This window comes from Schistocerca piceifrons, chromosome 4 (genome assembly GCF_021461385.2).
Source record: "Schistocerca piceifrons isolate TAMUIC-IGC-003096 chromosome 4, iqSchPice1.1, whole genome shotgun sequence".
Lineage (NCBI taxonomy): Eukaryota > Metazoa > Arthropoda > Insecta > Orthoptera > Acrididae > Schistocerca > Schistocerca piceifrons.
In genome coordinates, this window is record NC_060141.1 from 191,613,797 (window position 1) to 191,630,075 (window position 16,279).

The window sequence follows — 16,279 nt, forward strand, 5'->3', positions numbered from 1 at the left end:
GCCACCAACCAGCACTCCTCTGTTCACCCACTATCGTCGCAACCTTGGAAAGCTCAACCGCATCCTTCACCAAGGCTTTGACTACCTCTCATTGTGCCCTGAGATGAAAGGTATCATATCCACATCCCCCAAACGAGTGTTCCACCATCCATCCAACCTACAGAATATCCTTTACCACACCTATTCCAATCCTGCTCCCAGTCATGCACCCCATGGGTCATTCCCTTGTGCTCAACCCTGGTGCAAAACCTGTCCCATACAACTCCTACTGCAGTCCTGTGATTTCACTAATCACAGTACTGATCTTTGTTATATATGTAGAAATCACATACAACATCTGATCCAAACAGCGGACACAGTTGACCTTTCCTTCCTGTAACCATATAACTCCTACTGCAGTCCTGTCACAGCACTTTCTACCCAAAAGAAAGGCCATGTGTGAAAGCAACCATGTTTATATATCAGCTATGTTGCAAATACTGCATAGCATTCTATTTGGCCATGAGAAGTAACCATCTGCTACTCACATGAATAGACACCATCAAACTGTGGCGAACCGAGAACTTGACCATCCAGCTGCTGTACATACTGCGACCCATTACACAAATGTCATCACTAGTTGCTTCACTATGCAGGTCATATGGATGCTCCCTTCCAGTCAAGTTTCTCTGAACAACACAGATGTGAATTGTTTCTCCAGGATATCCTGCACTCTCCCCTCCCACACCCCTTCTCCCCTCTCCTTGTCTCTGTATCTCTTACTGTTCTACCCTCTGAAATTTCATCTTGTTCTGAAGCCACTACATCAGGAGTCGAAATATCTGCCTTGCCCAATTCCACTACCTCCTTCCTGCATCACGTGTCCTTCCTTACCCCTGCCCCACTTCCATCAGCTCAGGCAACTGCTTTCAGTAATCGATAATCAATAATCAGTCTCACCTAGGTCATTGGTGTGGGCATTTGGGTGTCTGTGTGGTTGTGTGTGTGAATGTGTGCACATTTCCTAGAAAAAGAATAAGAGCTCAAAAGCTAGTATGAATACTGTTTGCTGTTCCATGTTTTTTTTTTTTTTTTTGCTCCATACATCTGTCTGTTACAGATGAGTGGCTGTTTCTGGTGTAAGGTAACTGACCCTTTCTGGGCTGAAATAGCACTATTACAGAAAAGTGGTTAAAATAACCTCTCTCTTTCTACACTGACTTCCCTATTTGCATTAATTTACCAGATTTATTCAAGTAATTCTCTTAGATATTATCCCTGGTTTCACTAACATTTACTACAAGTCCATCTCATATTCAATTCAGACTGATTTAATTGGTGGTGTGGGGGGATAGCTTCCAGAACTAATACTGAAAAGCCCAATATGAGAAAATTGCTCAACCCGCTCTTCAAAACCTTCCTTGAAAAGCATTCTGATGTATTCCTAATGATGTCAATGGCTGAAATGTTTTGAAAGATGTAAGTACTGTGATTCTTCATTTATTTCAGTATGCTTTTCAAAGAAAGTGTTGAAAAGTAGATTGAGCATTTCTCACATCTCATGCTTTGGAAGAGTAGTCCATGGAAGGTAAGCCCTCTCCCACCCCCCACCCCCCTTGCCACACACCACCAGTTAAGGCACTCTGAATATGAGGTAGACTTCCAGTAAATGTTAGTAGGCCTAATGGGTTTGGGATAATTTCTAAAAGTGAAACCAAATGATAACAACAGAATTACTTGAAGACATCTGGAAATGTAAATGCACGTAATAAGGTCAATGCAGAAATAAACAGGAACTTTCAAGCAATTTTATGTAGTAGCAGAAAGTGTCTGTTACGTTACCTAAGAACCACTTTTCTGAATGGTACTTGGCCTATTTAGGACCAGACTTCGCCTCCTCTCGCTTTCGCCAGTAATCTTTCATGCACTGACTTATCTTCTCTCTCTGTTCTTTGAAGAATTTTTTTTTTCTTTTCTGTTACTTGTGTGTCCCCTCTATCACCAGTTTCTCAATATAATTCTGTATGTGGTCCTGTCCTGTATAGTGTTCTGTGTATTGCGAGACTGCATTAGGTCTTCCCTGATTTTGTCAATGTATACAATATATGAACAGTTCAGATGGAAATTCTCATAGTACACAACATAATCTTTGTCAGTTGTTTGAGTGCATGCATTTTGTATGGTCGTAGAACTTCTGGTGTCATTTCCATACATCACTCAGAGGTTCAATGTATTGACACAATTCCATATTTGATTTGTAAAGCATTTTGTAATTCTGATGTAGGTTCGTGTGAATGATGTTACAAGTGTTGGGTCACATAACGAGATATTTACTACGTTTGATTCTATGTGAATGATTGTGCCCCCAACTGTGATGTAATCCAGAACAGAAATATGGTCAGCACTGGTCTTAGTATCATGTCTTTTTTATCCCATTGCAGATCTAAATTTCAACTGACAGAGCAGCTATCATCAATGCATTGTAAGTAGTTGGACTAATGTTTCTACATGACCAAGTTACACTGGAATATGTGTCATTATAATTACTACTTATAACGCACTGATGACAACTGCACTGTCAGTTGAAATCTACATCTGCGATGCAATAAAAAAAGACAAATTACATTAGGACTGATGCTGACTTTCTTTCTGCTGAAGATATTTTTCTCAATATTTAATGAATATAGCATAGAGAAAAATGCGAGTGAGTGGTATCTCTGAATGCATACAGCAACAAGGAAAACCAAAGGATAAACAACATCGAATAAAATACATTACACATCTCCAACTTGGAACACTTGGCTTCACAATAACTACCACTATGTGCTCTTGTCTTGTCACTACAGTAGCCCCCCCCCCTCCCCCCCCCCCCCCCAGTGTTAATGATATCGCCAGATAAATCGCACATGGCACCCTGACTGGATAACAACTCACTTAATTTCATACATTGAAATGTCACCGGTGTTGCTGATTGACAGCGGTTGCAGTGGGCCGGCACTAGGTTGCAGAGTGGGGAGTGGAGTTGGCATGTCTGTGTTGAATTGTCTGGGTGCTTTGCCCAGTTGATGTAGGTGGGGCAGTAAGCAGGCTTTAACCTTTCAACTAAAATTGTGATCGGAATTCCTTCAATATCTAATTGAAACTACTTGTTGCCTCTACTGAGCACATTGTAAGGTCCACGATATGGTGGCTGTAAGGATTTACGCACGATGTCGTGTCGAATGAAAACCTGTTTGCGTTTTGACAACTCACTGAAAACAAATGGATGATGGGACTGCTTTGTACTCGTTGCGACTGGCCACAGCTGCTGTTATGTGCGATCGAAGCATACTAACAAAGACTGACGCTTCAATGACATCACCTGGAGTGCTGCCGAATGACTGACCCAGTAGATGGATTGGTTGTCCATATAACAACTCGGCTACAGTGGCTCCTAAATCCTCTTCTATATACGCAAGGATTCCCAGTAGAACAATGGGTAGTGTTTCCATTCACCACTGTGAAATGTGACAACGTAATGATGCCTTCACCTCTCGATGAAATCATTCCACCATCCCATTTGCTGCTGGGTGGTATGCTGTAGTTCTAATCCCCTTTGCACCCAACTGTGCAGTGAAAGCCTTGAACAGGTAAGAGTCAAATTGTCTGACCGTATACACTGTGATTTGTAGAGGCACTCCAAAATGGGCAATCCACCTGCGGAAAAAGGTGGTAGCTATTGTCTCTGCTGTGATATCTCCCATGGGGAAAACCTCCGGCCAGCGTGTTAATCTATCAACTGCAATAAGACAATAGGCAAAACCATCAGATGGTGGTAGAGGTCCTGTTATATCCAGGCATACATGTTCAAAATGTTGAGTAGCAACAGAAATGTACCAAGTGGTGCACAAACACGCTGAATAATTTTACTGTGCTGATACGTGATTCATTGATGCATGTAAGTCATATAATCTGTGCCTAAACTTGGCCACAAAAAAGCTTGCTTGACCAATTGGGAAGTGTCGGGACTCCTGGATGTTGATGGACAGTTGATCTAATGAACCAATGGTTCACTTCTGGAAATAAGTTGTCACAAAAGGGAGTACTCTTGGCACTGGCACATCACAGTATATCCATAAATCTGTTTTTGGTTGCTGCATATGCCGTAATTGTAGACCAGAAGGTTCTTGTTGTGCCGCTGCGAGTGCTTCATAATCCATAGTACTCCTGATCTTTTGCATGTGAATAGGGCATCTGGCACATCCTTTTCCCATTCATCTGTGTGATGTTGGTCACGAATTGCCCAACCCAATCTAATTGACACAACTGGAATGATGAAGCTTTGTCAGACCTTTGTCGAAACAACATATCTGAGAGGCTTGTGGTCAGTGACCAGGTTGAATAGTTTCCCCTCCAGCACGTGTCAAAACTTTTTAGCAGCAGCATACACTGCATAGATTTCATGATTTTATATGAACCAGTTTTGCTGTGCTGGAGAAAGATTGTTGCTAAAGAATGCTAACGACTGCTGACATTCATTTGTCTGCTATTGCAGCACTGCACCCGCTGCTGTTGTGGGAGTACCGGCTATGAGGGCAAGAGGTGCTTGAGAAACTGGGCATGCCAACAGTGTGACATCTGCAATAATAAATTTCACTTTAGCAAAAGCTAAACTGAAATTTGTCACCACATTTGTGTGTCCCTCATAGGAACTCATTATGTGGCACCAAAAAGAGGGCATGGTTCCATACAAAGCAATAATAATTTGTGGCTTCCAACAACCAACATAGCTCACATATTGTTGTTGACTGTGGGTAATTGACTATTGCCTCAACCCTCTCCTGTGAAGGCCATGTTCCACGGGCATTAATGGTGTGGCCCAGAAGCTGCAACCATATTCCATGGGCATTAATGGTGTGGCCCAAAAACTGCACTACTGTTTTCCGAAAATACACTTTGCCAGATTAATGAGCAAACCGTGTGCATGAAGACAGTTGAAAAGGCATCGTATCAAGAAGAGGACCATGTTGAAGATTTGGGAGCACCTCAAAAAATGACAAGAAATCTGCTCCTAGAACTGGATCCAGTAAATCAGAAACTATGAACTGCCATTCAATTCTATGCCAGGGACCTAGGCTGAGGGTTAATGTTACCAACCATCCATATGTCTGCATGTTGGACCCATTGGCAGCAAATAGATGGTAATCACCACAACAACGGCGAGGCAGGCAGGTGGCCGGGTAAAATGACACATTCCCTCCTGTGTCCACCAAGAATGTTTGTTTTGTGTATTGTTCAGTAACAAAAAGATGACAGCAGTTATCTGGAGAGTCAGTCACCATCAGATGTAGATGTAGATTACTGACTTCCTGTCATAATTCCCATTTTGTATGGTGGGATGCACTTTCTTGCCACTGTACTGAACTGTCTATGATACCAGCATACTTTTGTAGCTAATGACCAGTGTCTGCGGCTCCTTGTAGAGCAATAGTTTCAGTGTCAGCTGGCACTAGCCTGCAAAGTACGACTTGTGGATTTAAGTTAGATGGATACATTTCAACAATGTGGTCAGTTGTCTGTGGAAGCACATTAAAGACAGGCACAACAACCAAATGTTTTTTAGAATGTCATCATTGCCTGCCCTATTCGCCAATGTCCACAGACAATGTAGCAACACCGGCAGTTAGAGCTCACCTAGTTCTTCTGTCCACAGCAACTTCTCTAATCTCTTGGTTTCAGACTGTGACAATCATTAAATCAGTCCATTTTTAAGCACTGTATACTGCTCTGTAAATTATGGCATGGCTAGAATGTCCCGCACTTCAGTGGCCATCTCTTTGTTTAGTGCTGTGATGATGTAACTGTATTTGTTCTCATTCACAATAACATGGGCCAACACAAACTGTCTCTCCAGCTGTATGAACCAAAGCACCAGATTTTGTTGCCAGAAAGGATGTGGCCTCACTGCAATGTGGCTGACTACCATGCTCGCTGGCACCTCATCTGCGGTTGTTGGTGCTGCCATTTGTAAAGTCGTATTTTACAGAAATCATGTAGGAAATACACAGCACAGCTGTTACATGTTCACATCATGGCACATTGAGCCTTGGTCATGCTGTGTGGATAGGTGTTTCTTACTACTTACGTTGTATCCAAGGTGGTTATCTTACAAATCATGCTGGAGTCAACCATAAATGTTGTGTCTTACAGCAAGATATACGGTATATTCTTAACATTACACGAATTGTAGCGTACAGAAAAACATGAGTGAGTGATATCTCTGGCAACACACATCACATAGCAACAAGGACAAAACAAAGAATAAACAACATTAGTGGTTGTGCAAACATCAAATAACATGCGTTACACATCTCTAGCTTGGAACACTTTGCGTCATAATAATTTTCACTATGTGCACTTGGCACTTCACAAGCTACCATAATAAAAGAATCTGGCTCAGCTGGAGATGAGCAATTGTTGACCATTCTGGAGAGTGTTCAGTTAGTTAGGACTGTTAGTAACAGAGTGATATTTATGATTCAAGTCTATTAAACAGTATGGTGGCAACACTATACCATTCTGAAGCAGAGCAATATGTTTTTGTTATGTGCTGAACTATAATAAAAACATTACAGAAAGTTTTTGTTCATTTGTCAATCATTTACAATAATGTCAAACATTACATGAAGCAGTGGACCTGCAACCTTAGACAAACAACCACAAATAAGGAAAAGTAAATCCATGGGAGTGTTTGAAAATCTACCAGGGTTTAGCCCTTTATAAATGAAACACTAAGTATATCTCAACAAGACATAGACCAAATGCATACAAGCCAAGGGGATTATGTATAGAAATGATGGTAATTGTAATAATAATATCCTGATAAAAATTACTTTTTAAAAGATTTTTCTGTACTTTTTGAATTGGCCTTGCAAAACTGGATGCCAGGAAAAGCTGCTGCAAGTATACTGAAAAACTGGCCAGAACCAATTTCATGTGAGAAATAATGTTCTTGGAGCACATATTAAAAAAAATAAAAACATGTTTAGACTAATCCTGACCATTGCTGACATGTAGACTGATAGTGTCTGAGGCATAAATGTCAGCAAGGATAAGACAGTTCAATGTACTCTTGACATAAACTGTACAGAAGCCAAACGAGAATGTACGTTTATGTTGACGCATTTAGATAATATCTGAATAGTCTCAATGGTTGTCTTGCATTTTGTACTTATCATTTGTTCACACATTTGAGAAAGAGTACACAGTTAAGGCAAACTCACAAGTCGGTGCTATTAGGACAGGAAGACCTTCAGAGGTTTGTCAGGTGTAGAGTGTTTATCTATCAGTAAATTGATGTCAGAAATAAATACAATTAAACACATTTTTTTTCTATCTTGTTTCAAACTCTAAGTTTGAAAATAAATTAATATTAGTGCTGTACTCGAAAAAAGTTGCTCACCTACATTTTTTCTTCTCCAGTCAGAATGTAAATATTTTGGAGTAAAGGTAACAACTCACCAAATGGTGGACACATCAGTTTGGCAACAGACACATAAACAAGACAGGAAACCTGCTAGTTCTCAGATGAATCCCCCCCCCCTCCTCCCACCCCCTCCTCACCCCACAAACCCACACACTGTGCATGTGTGTTTATTTGATGAAAATTGTGTGTTTTGTTGTCAGTACTACCATTATTTAATTCTGAAGATAAATATACATAACTAAATTAGATTTTCTGAAATGAAGTAACTGGATGATGTGTATGAAATAAAAGAAGATAGAACATGAAATGACAGCTGCCAAAACCAGTCAGAAATTTTGAATCCACACTGTAGGAATGGGGGTGTGACAATTGAAAATTCTTGTTGGACTGGAACATGATACCAAATTTTTGCTTACTCAAACTTTCATTGCACTGATGCTGCCACCAAGAGAATGTGAACACTGTAAACAGAGGTTCTCCTGCCAAGCATGTGGAAATAGATTACAGAGAACAGCAGGTTCAGCATTTCTTACCAGTTTTCACAAGACATTATTTTCTGTCATTGCAGTTATATTTTTTGTCTGTAGTCCCAGAGTAAGCCACAGTCCTCCATTAAATCCATTTCCTAGTTTTGCCATTATCACATAACCCACGAGAGAACCTCTGGTCATAGTGTTTTGGAGTCAAACAGGGAAACAACTGTGAGAATGAAAGTTTGAGTCATGTCTAGAGATTTGCCCTGCGAGCCTAATGAATCGACACAACGTAGCTGCACAGGGGTGTATATGTATGATGTATGATGTGTGTGTTTGTGTGTGTGTGTGTGTGTGTGTGTGTGTGTGTGTGTGTGTGTGTGTGTGTGTGGCGGGAGAGGGGTGGGCAGTGTGCTTGCATACTTTAACTCATTTATGGATTTGTCCAGAAGCTAGCAAAGTTTTGATTCTTTCCTTGTGAGCCTCTCGACAGCTCATCACTTCTACTATTCCATGAGCTGTCTCCCTTATTTTAAAATTATTTACATTCAAACAGTACATTCCTTACGATAATTATAATGACACACACTTGTTTTATGCAGGCTGATAAACTGTTTGTCTCCTTATAGGTCATTAAAAATCTTGATAAGCAAACATATTTTTATATTGAAGTATTTTTCTGTCTTTTATCTTAATTAAAACTACAATTCATCAAACATCAACTGTTTTATTATTTTAACACATTTTCTATAACGAGCCATTTACACGAGTCACATAATTCAAAATTTTGCAAAAGATCAAGACACAGGTTAACAATTGTACTTTTTATAGTAGCATTCTCCTGTGCTGTAGAAACTTTATTCCTGAATCTTGACCTGTGATGAAGTTTTCTATTTAAAATGTTTTCACATGACAAATACTCCGGGTTATGAAATGGCCTGCAGTTATTCTTTTCACAAAGAGAGCACACATCTGAAAATTCTTTATTTATTTTCGCAGATAAGCTATCAGAAAATTTTGGTATGTTACTTGTATAATCAATGTGGTCTTTAGTAGGTATGACAGAGTCAGCATGTCTTCTTGATTTATGTTGTGATAAAGAAAATGTCTTCTGATGAATAGATGCTACATTTCCATAAGTATGAAAACTGTTCTTTGATGCTATATTACGTCTCTCATTATCAATCAGCTGCATGTCCTTACCAATAACCTGCAGTTAAACAGATTGAGTATTTTCTATGACCTATCATCGTATCCATACACTGAACTACAATGATTGCAGCAGCAAAGGGAATACTTCTCGAACATATTACTCTATTAAAGACTAATTCTTATTAAGTATAGAACTTACCTCCGTTTTTAACTGTTTTATATCCTTCCTCATCTGTTTTATAATGTCATCTTTCAACTGAGTTTGCATATTTGCATCTCGACATCGATTTTCAAGCTGCTTATTCTTTTCAGTCAGTGATCTGATTTCGTCATGTTTTTCAGCTACTTCGGCTGTTAGTGCTGCCCTTTCATCCTTGGAAGACTGGTGTAAGTAGATTGATAACAAAATATTTTACATTTTTATACTAAAATATATTAATTACATTAAAATTTAGAAATATACAACATGTAATGTAAATAAGAGCAGTAAGATGGATAACATCTCAATGTTGTACACTTCACATTTAGTTGATGCATCACATTACTGTGCCATGGGAAATGCACTCAGTACCTACAACATTTGTATCTTGAAAGCCATAGTCCATTATCTAGTCTAATTTGAAGTGCATTAGGCATGGGTAAAAAAGGAATTAAAATAAAATTTATTGAAATTCAAACATCAGAGTCACTGTGACAGAATACAATACTTTCAGCCAGATAGTTGTTACCACGGACAAAGTTAAGGTAGGTCATAAGAGAAAAATAGCAGGCAAGTGATAAAAAAATTTGCAAAAAAACAACACCAACTGGGAAAAAAGAATAAAGAAGACTTACACAGATAAATGATGGAATGTGAAAATAAAACTTAAAAATATGTGATATAGAATACATGAAATGCGAGACCCATACATGTGTAACAGTAGTCTCTACGTGTCCTACGCAAAGGAATTGGGATGTGAATTAGAGCACTTAGATAATTCATTAAGTAACATATTCCCAATTCCTATCTACTGTGCAGCAGAACATGGAACACACACATTTTTTACATTTCACTTACCCCCTCCCCATTTCCTTGTGTGCCCAGATGTAACCAAAAATTCCAGAGATATCCTCAAGTTCATTAACACATACGAGGGTGAGTCAAATGAAAACCTTAAATATTTTTCAAATATTATTTATTGTGCGCGAGTGGTACAAAGCTGTATCACTTTTCAACATAATCTCCCCCACACTCAATGCAAGTCATCCAGCACTTACAAAGTGCATAAATTCCTTTAGAAGAAAATTCTTTTGGTAGTCCGCACAACCGCTCATGCACCGCGTGGCATAGCTCTTCCTCAGAATGGAACTTCTTTCTTCCCATTGCGTCTTTGAGTGGTCCAAACATATAGAAATCACCTTGGGCAAGGTCTGATGAGTATGATGGATGAGGAAGACACTCAAAATGCAGGTCTGTGATTGTTGCAACTGTTGTACGGGCAGTGTGGGGCCTTGCATTGTCATGTTGCAAAAGGACACCTGCTGACAGCAATCCACATTGATCTGATTTGATTGCAAGCCGCAGATGATTTTTTAGGAGATCTGTGTATGATGCACTGGTGACATTGGTCCCTCTAGGCATGTAATGCTCCAAAATGACGCCTATTTCATCCCAAGAGAGAGTCAGCATAACCTTCCCTGCTGATAGTTCTGTTCGAAACTTCTTTGGTTTTGGTGATGAGGAATGGCGCCATTCCTTGCTCACTCTCTTCATTTCCGGTTAGTGTAAGTGAACCCAGGTTTCATCCCCAGTAACGATTCTTGCATGGAAGCCATCACCTTCTCGTTCAAAGCGCCCAAGAAGTTCTTCACAAGCATCAACATGTCGTTCTCTCATTTCAGGGGTCAGCTGCCGTGGCACCCATCTTGCAGACACTCTGTGAAACTGGAGCACATCATGCACAATGTGGTGTGCTGACCATGACTAATCTGCAAACATGCTTCAATGTCATTCAGTGTCACTCAGGGGTTTTTCCTTCACTATGGCTTCAACTGCTGCAATGCTCTGTGGAGTCACAACTCGTTGTGCCTGTGCTGGATGAGGAGCATCTTCCCCTGAAGTCACACCATTTGCGAACTTCCTACTCCATTCGTAGACTTGCTGCTGTGACAAACATACATCACCGTACTGAACCTTCATTCGTCGATGAAATTCAATGGGTTTCACACCTTCACTACGCAAAAACTGAATACCAGAACGCTGTTCTTCCCTGGTGCAAGTCACAAGTGGGGCGGACATCTTTATATTGATACCTCGATGGTATGTGTGCATCTGCACTATGCTGCCACCTACAGGACATTCTGCACGACACAGCAGAATACGTTAACCAGCATCCCGGAAATCCAAAGTTAAAGTGGGAAGAACATATTAAAATACTTAGTAACAGAATCGCTACAGCATGCTATGCTCTGAGAATTCTGACTGCAGTTTGTGATACTACATGTGTCAGATCTGTATATTTTTCTTATATTCACTCTGTTATTACCTATGGAATAATATTTTGGGGAGTCAACAGTAAAAATATTCAAATAGTTTTCAAATTTCAAAAAAGAGCAATTCGTATAATAACCAAGAGTGGCAGTAGGCTCACTGCCTTGAACATTTCCAAAAGCTGGAAATCCTAACTGTCCCCTGTGAATACATTTTTCAAACTGTTATGTATGTAAAAAAAAATATTGACTGCTGTATGAAGAATTCATTAGTACACAGCTATGATACTAGAAACCAATTCAATCTGCATCTAGAGAGGAAAAATAAAGTTAAAACTCAGCAGAGCTTGTTGTACAATGCTGTTAAATTATACAATAAATTACCCCAAAAAATAAAAGATATTGACACAATCGGACAGTTCAAAACAAAACTAAAATTTTTTTTATTAAATGAAAGTTATTACGCAGTAACGGACTATCTGAATTAAAACATGTAGTGTAATTAAAGTAGCCTGCATTGTAATACATGAGGAAATAATTATGATATGTAATCAAAAATTGTACAGTACTATAAGAAAATTACAAATTACACAAGGATATAAAACTAATTTAAGATACCTCAAAAATGGGTGTAAATACTAATTTTGTGTGTATAATTGTAGGTATATTGTATTGTATATGATTTTGCTGACGAAATCCACACAATGTAAATTGTTACATGGATTAATAAAGAAATCAATCAATCAATCAAACAACATCTTAGTGCCCCAGCAGGCTGACTCGGCAGGAAAATTAGGGCAAATGAAATCATCGCAGTCGAATGGCAACAACTGGACATTCCACGCTGTTATGGTTAGCGGGATGGGAGTGCTGCCACTGAAGAAACACTAGGTATCTGGGTCACATATATACCAACCAAATCAGGCTCTGGGTCACATATATACCAACCAAATCAGGCTATCATTGAAAGATGTTCACTGTACACAGCAGTATTCAGTTGTGTACATTATTCCGAGTCTACACCAGCTGATGACTACGAGATGGGGACCTCTTGCACTACAATATGAAGCAGCCAGCCACCATCCACAGAATTTGCACCAGTAGCTGCATGCTTCCATCTGGACATACTGTCTGCTTGCTGTCAATGGGTCATCAGCTGTGTGACTGTCTTTTGTTGACTGCCACCTCCATGGCGAGTTGTTGGTTCTAGCCTGGGCCAGCTAGCTGCCCAGCTACACTGTCACTATCCAATGCCCAGAGTGGGCACATGCCTTCATCTTTATGTTGGATACTATGGTTTGAACGTTGCCTATCTCAGTGTATTGCACACTGTGACAATGAAGCAGTTTAGCATCAATGAGGTGCCTACTTTACTCATGCCAATGGCACGCCACCATGTGTCAGATTCCAGTGGCCACGATGATGTCAGCAGTTGTCACTAACAGCAACCACCATCTTCAGCCCCTGTGCTGCCCTGGAGGGCAGGCCAATGATGCCTGCACAACCCGTGACCATGGCTGGATACGCCAAAGATGACAACAACCTTACCTACAGTAATGATTCCATTTGTGTACTTGTCAAAAATAAAGGACTTTCATAACCAATATTGTTTAACTGACGGTCCACTGTTCACTACCCCTCTCCCTTTCCATGAACCATGGACCTTGCCGCGGGTGGGGAAGCTTGCGCGCCTCAGCAATACAGACAGCCATACCGTAGTTGCAACCACAATGGAGAAGTATCTGTTGAGAGGCCACATAAACAAGTGGTAGATGAAGATGAGATGGGAGATAAGATACTGCATGAAACATTCAACAGAGCACTGATAGACCTAAGTTGTGAGTACACAACATTCCATTTGAACAGCTGATAGCCTTGGGAGAACCAGCCATGACAAAACTCTTCTATCTGGTGAGAAAGATGTATGAGACAGGCGAAATACTCTCAGACTTCAAGAAGAATGAAATAATACCAAATACAAATAAAGCAGGTGCTAACAGGTGTGAAGATTACAGAATTATCAGTCTAATGAGTCATGGTTGCAAAATACTAATACGAATTCTTTATAGACAAATGGAGAAACTGGTAGAAGCTGACTTCAAGGAAGATCAGTTTGGATTTTGTAGAAATGTAGGAACACTCAACACAATACTGCCCCTATGACTTATCTGAGTAGATAGGTTGAGGAAAGCAAATCAACATTTATAGCATTTGTAGGTTTAGAGAAAGCTTTTGACAATGTTGACTGTAACACTCTCTTACAAATTCTGAAGGTGGCAGGATAAAATACAGGGAGCGAAAGGATGGCAGTTATAATAGTCAAGGGGCACGAAAGGGAAGCAGTGGTTGAGAAGGGAGTGAGAAAGGGCTGTAACCTATCCCCAGTGTTGTTCAACCTGTATATTGAGCACACGGTAAAGGAAACACAATAAAAATTTTGAGTAGGAATTTAAATCCAGGGAGAAGAAATAAAAACCTTGAGGTTTGCCTGTGACATTGTAATTCTGTCAGTGACAGCAAAAGACTTGGAAGAACAGTTGAACGGAATGGACAGTGTCTTGAAAGGGGGATATAAGATGAACATCAACATAACAAAACAAGGATAATGGAATGTAGTTGAATTAAATCAGGTGATGCTGAGGGAATTAGATTAGGACATGAGACACATAAGCAGTACATGAGTTTTGCTATTTGGGCAGCAAAATAACTGATGATGGTCTAAGTAGAGAGGGTATAAAATGTAGACTGGCAACGGCAAGGAAAGCCTTTCTGAAGAAGAGAAATCTGTTAACATCGAGTATAGATTTACGTGTCAGGAAGTCTTTTCTGAAAGTATTTGTATGGAGTGTAGCCATGTAGGGAAGTGGAACATGGACAATAAACAATGTAGACAAGAAGAGAATAGAAACTTTTGAAATGTGGTGCTACAGAATAAGATCACATAACTAATGAGGAGGTACTGGATAGAATTGGGGAGAAGAGGAATTTGTGGCACAACTAGACTAGAAGAAGGGATCGGTTGGTAGGACACGTTCTGAGGTATCACCAATTTAGTATTGGAGGGAAGTGTGGAGGATAAAAATCATAGTGGGAGGCCAAGAGATGAATACACTAAGCAGATTCAGAAGGATGTTGGTTGCAGTAGTTACTTGGGGATGAAGAGGCTTGCACAGGATAGAGTAGCATCGAGAGCTGTATCAAACCAGCCTTTGGACTGAAGACCACAACAACAACCACTGTTCACCTCCACAGGCCACATCCAGATGGGGAAACAGCACTCTCTCCAGAATCACCAACAGCTGATTCACTTGCCACCACAGAGGCCATGTTCCCTTCTCTACACTGTCTCATCAAAAGAGACTGTAATCATCCAACAATCAGTTCAGTAGGCACAATTACAATTTTGTAAGTGGTAGGTCTGATGTGACATCCTCTGAGATAATACTAAACACCTTCTCTAAAAACTACATAAAAAAGATAATTTGAATGCCTACTCAGTATGGAAATATCCTGGATCCAATGGCAACAAACAAACCTGACCTCCTTGAGGAATTCCACATTGAAGCCAGTATCAGTGACCATGTGTCAGCTGTATGATCACTGATACAAAGGGCAACTAAATCCAGCAGAAGAAAATATATGTGCTTCAAGCAACATAAAGTGGCAGTAGCGTCCCATTTCAGTGAGGAATTAGAAACCTATTGCTCTTGACACGAGCACATAAAACAATTGTGGCTCAACTTTATACCAATAACTGATCATGCATGGTACAGATATGTTTCTAACAGAACAGTTCATGATGGGAGGGATCCTCTGTGGTACACAGCCACTGTAAAGAAATTGCCAACGAAACAGCATAACAAGTGTACATCTAAGCATAGGCCTATTTAGCGTGAAAGTTGCTGAATAAAACATGTTTGGCTCTCCAGGGGACAATGTGTGACAGTTTCAGTAACCGCCACAGCACAATATTACCCACAGATTTCTCAAAAAACAGCAAGAAATTCTGCTCATATATAAAGGCAGGTAGCTGCACCAAAGCTAGTGTCCAGACATTCATGGATGACAAAGGAACTGAAACTGAAGATAGTGAAACAAAAAGAGAAATGCTGAACTCTGTTTTCAAAAGGTTTTCAAAAAGGAATATGCAGGAGTATTGTCCTAATTTAATTCTCACACCACTGCAAAAATGAGTGAAACAGATACTGCTTATGGGACTGATAAAAAAACCTGAAATTGCTAAAACTGAACATAACTTCTGAGACTTCCTGGCAGATTAAAACTGTGTGCCCGACCAAGACCCGAACCCGGGACCCCCGCCTTTCGCGGGGAAGTAGAGCACTTGCCCGCGAAAGGCAGGGGTCCCGGGTTCGGGTCTCGGTCGGGCACACAGTTTTAATCTGCCAGGAAGTTTCATATCAACGCACATTCCGCTGCAGAGTGAAAATCTCATTCTGGAAACATCCCCCAGGCTGTGGCTAAGCCATGTCTCCGCAATATCCTTTCTTTCAGGAGTGCTAGTTCTGCAAGGTTCGCAGGAGAGCTTCTGTAGAGTTTGGAAGGTGGGAGACGGGGTACTGGTGGGGGTAAAGCTGTGAGTACCGGGCGTGAGTGGTGCTTCGGTAGCTCAGATGGTAGAGCACTTGCCCGTGAAAGGCGGGGGTCCCGGGTTCGGGTCTCGGTCGGGCACACAGTTTTAATCTGCCAGGAAGTTTCATATCAGCGCACACTCCGCTGCAGA

General features: G+C 40.4%; 1 protein-coding gene across 1 annotated transcript in view; it reads right to left on the minus strand.

The window, feature by feature from the left end:
* The window catches only part of LOC124794945 (centromere-associated protein E-like), a 622,348-nt gene that overhangs the window by 531,084 nt on the left and 74,985 nt on the right, over positions 1–16,279 (minus strand). Inside the window, exon 7 of the mRNA XM_047258659.1 lies at positions 9,269–9,451. Within this exon, the coding sequence (XP_047114615.1) occupies positions 9,269–9,451 (183 nt within the window). The remainder of the gene's footprint in view (positions 1–9,268; positions 9,452–16,279) is intronic.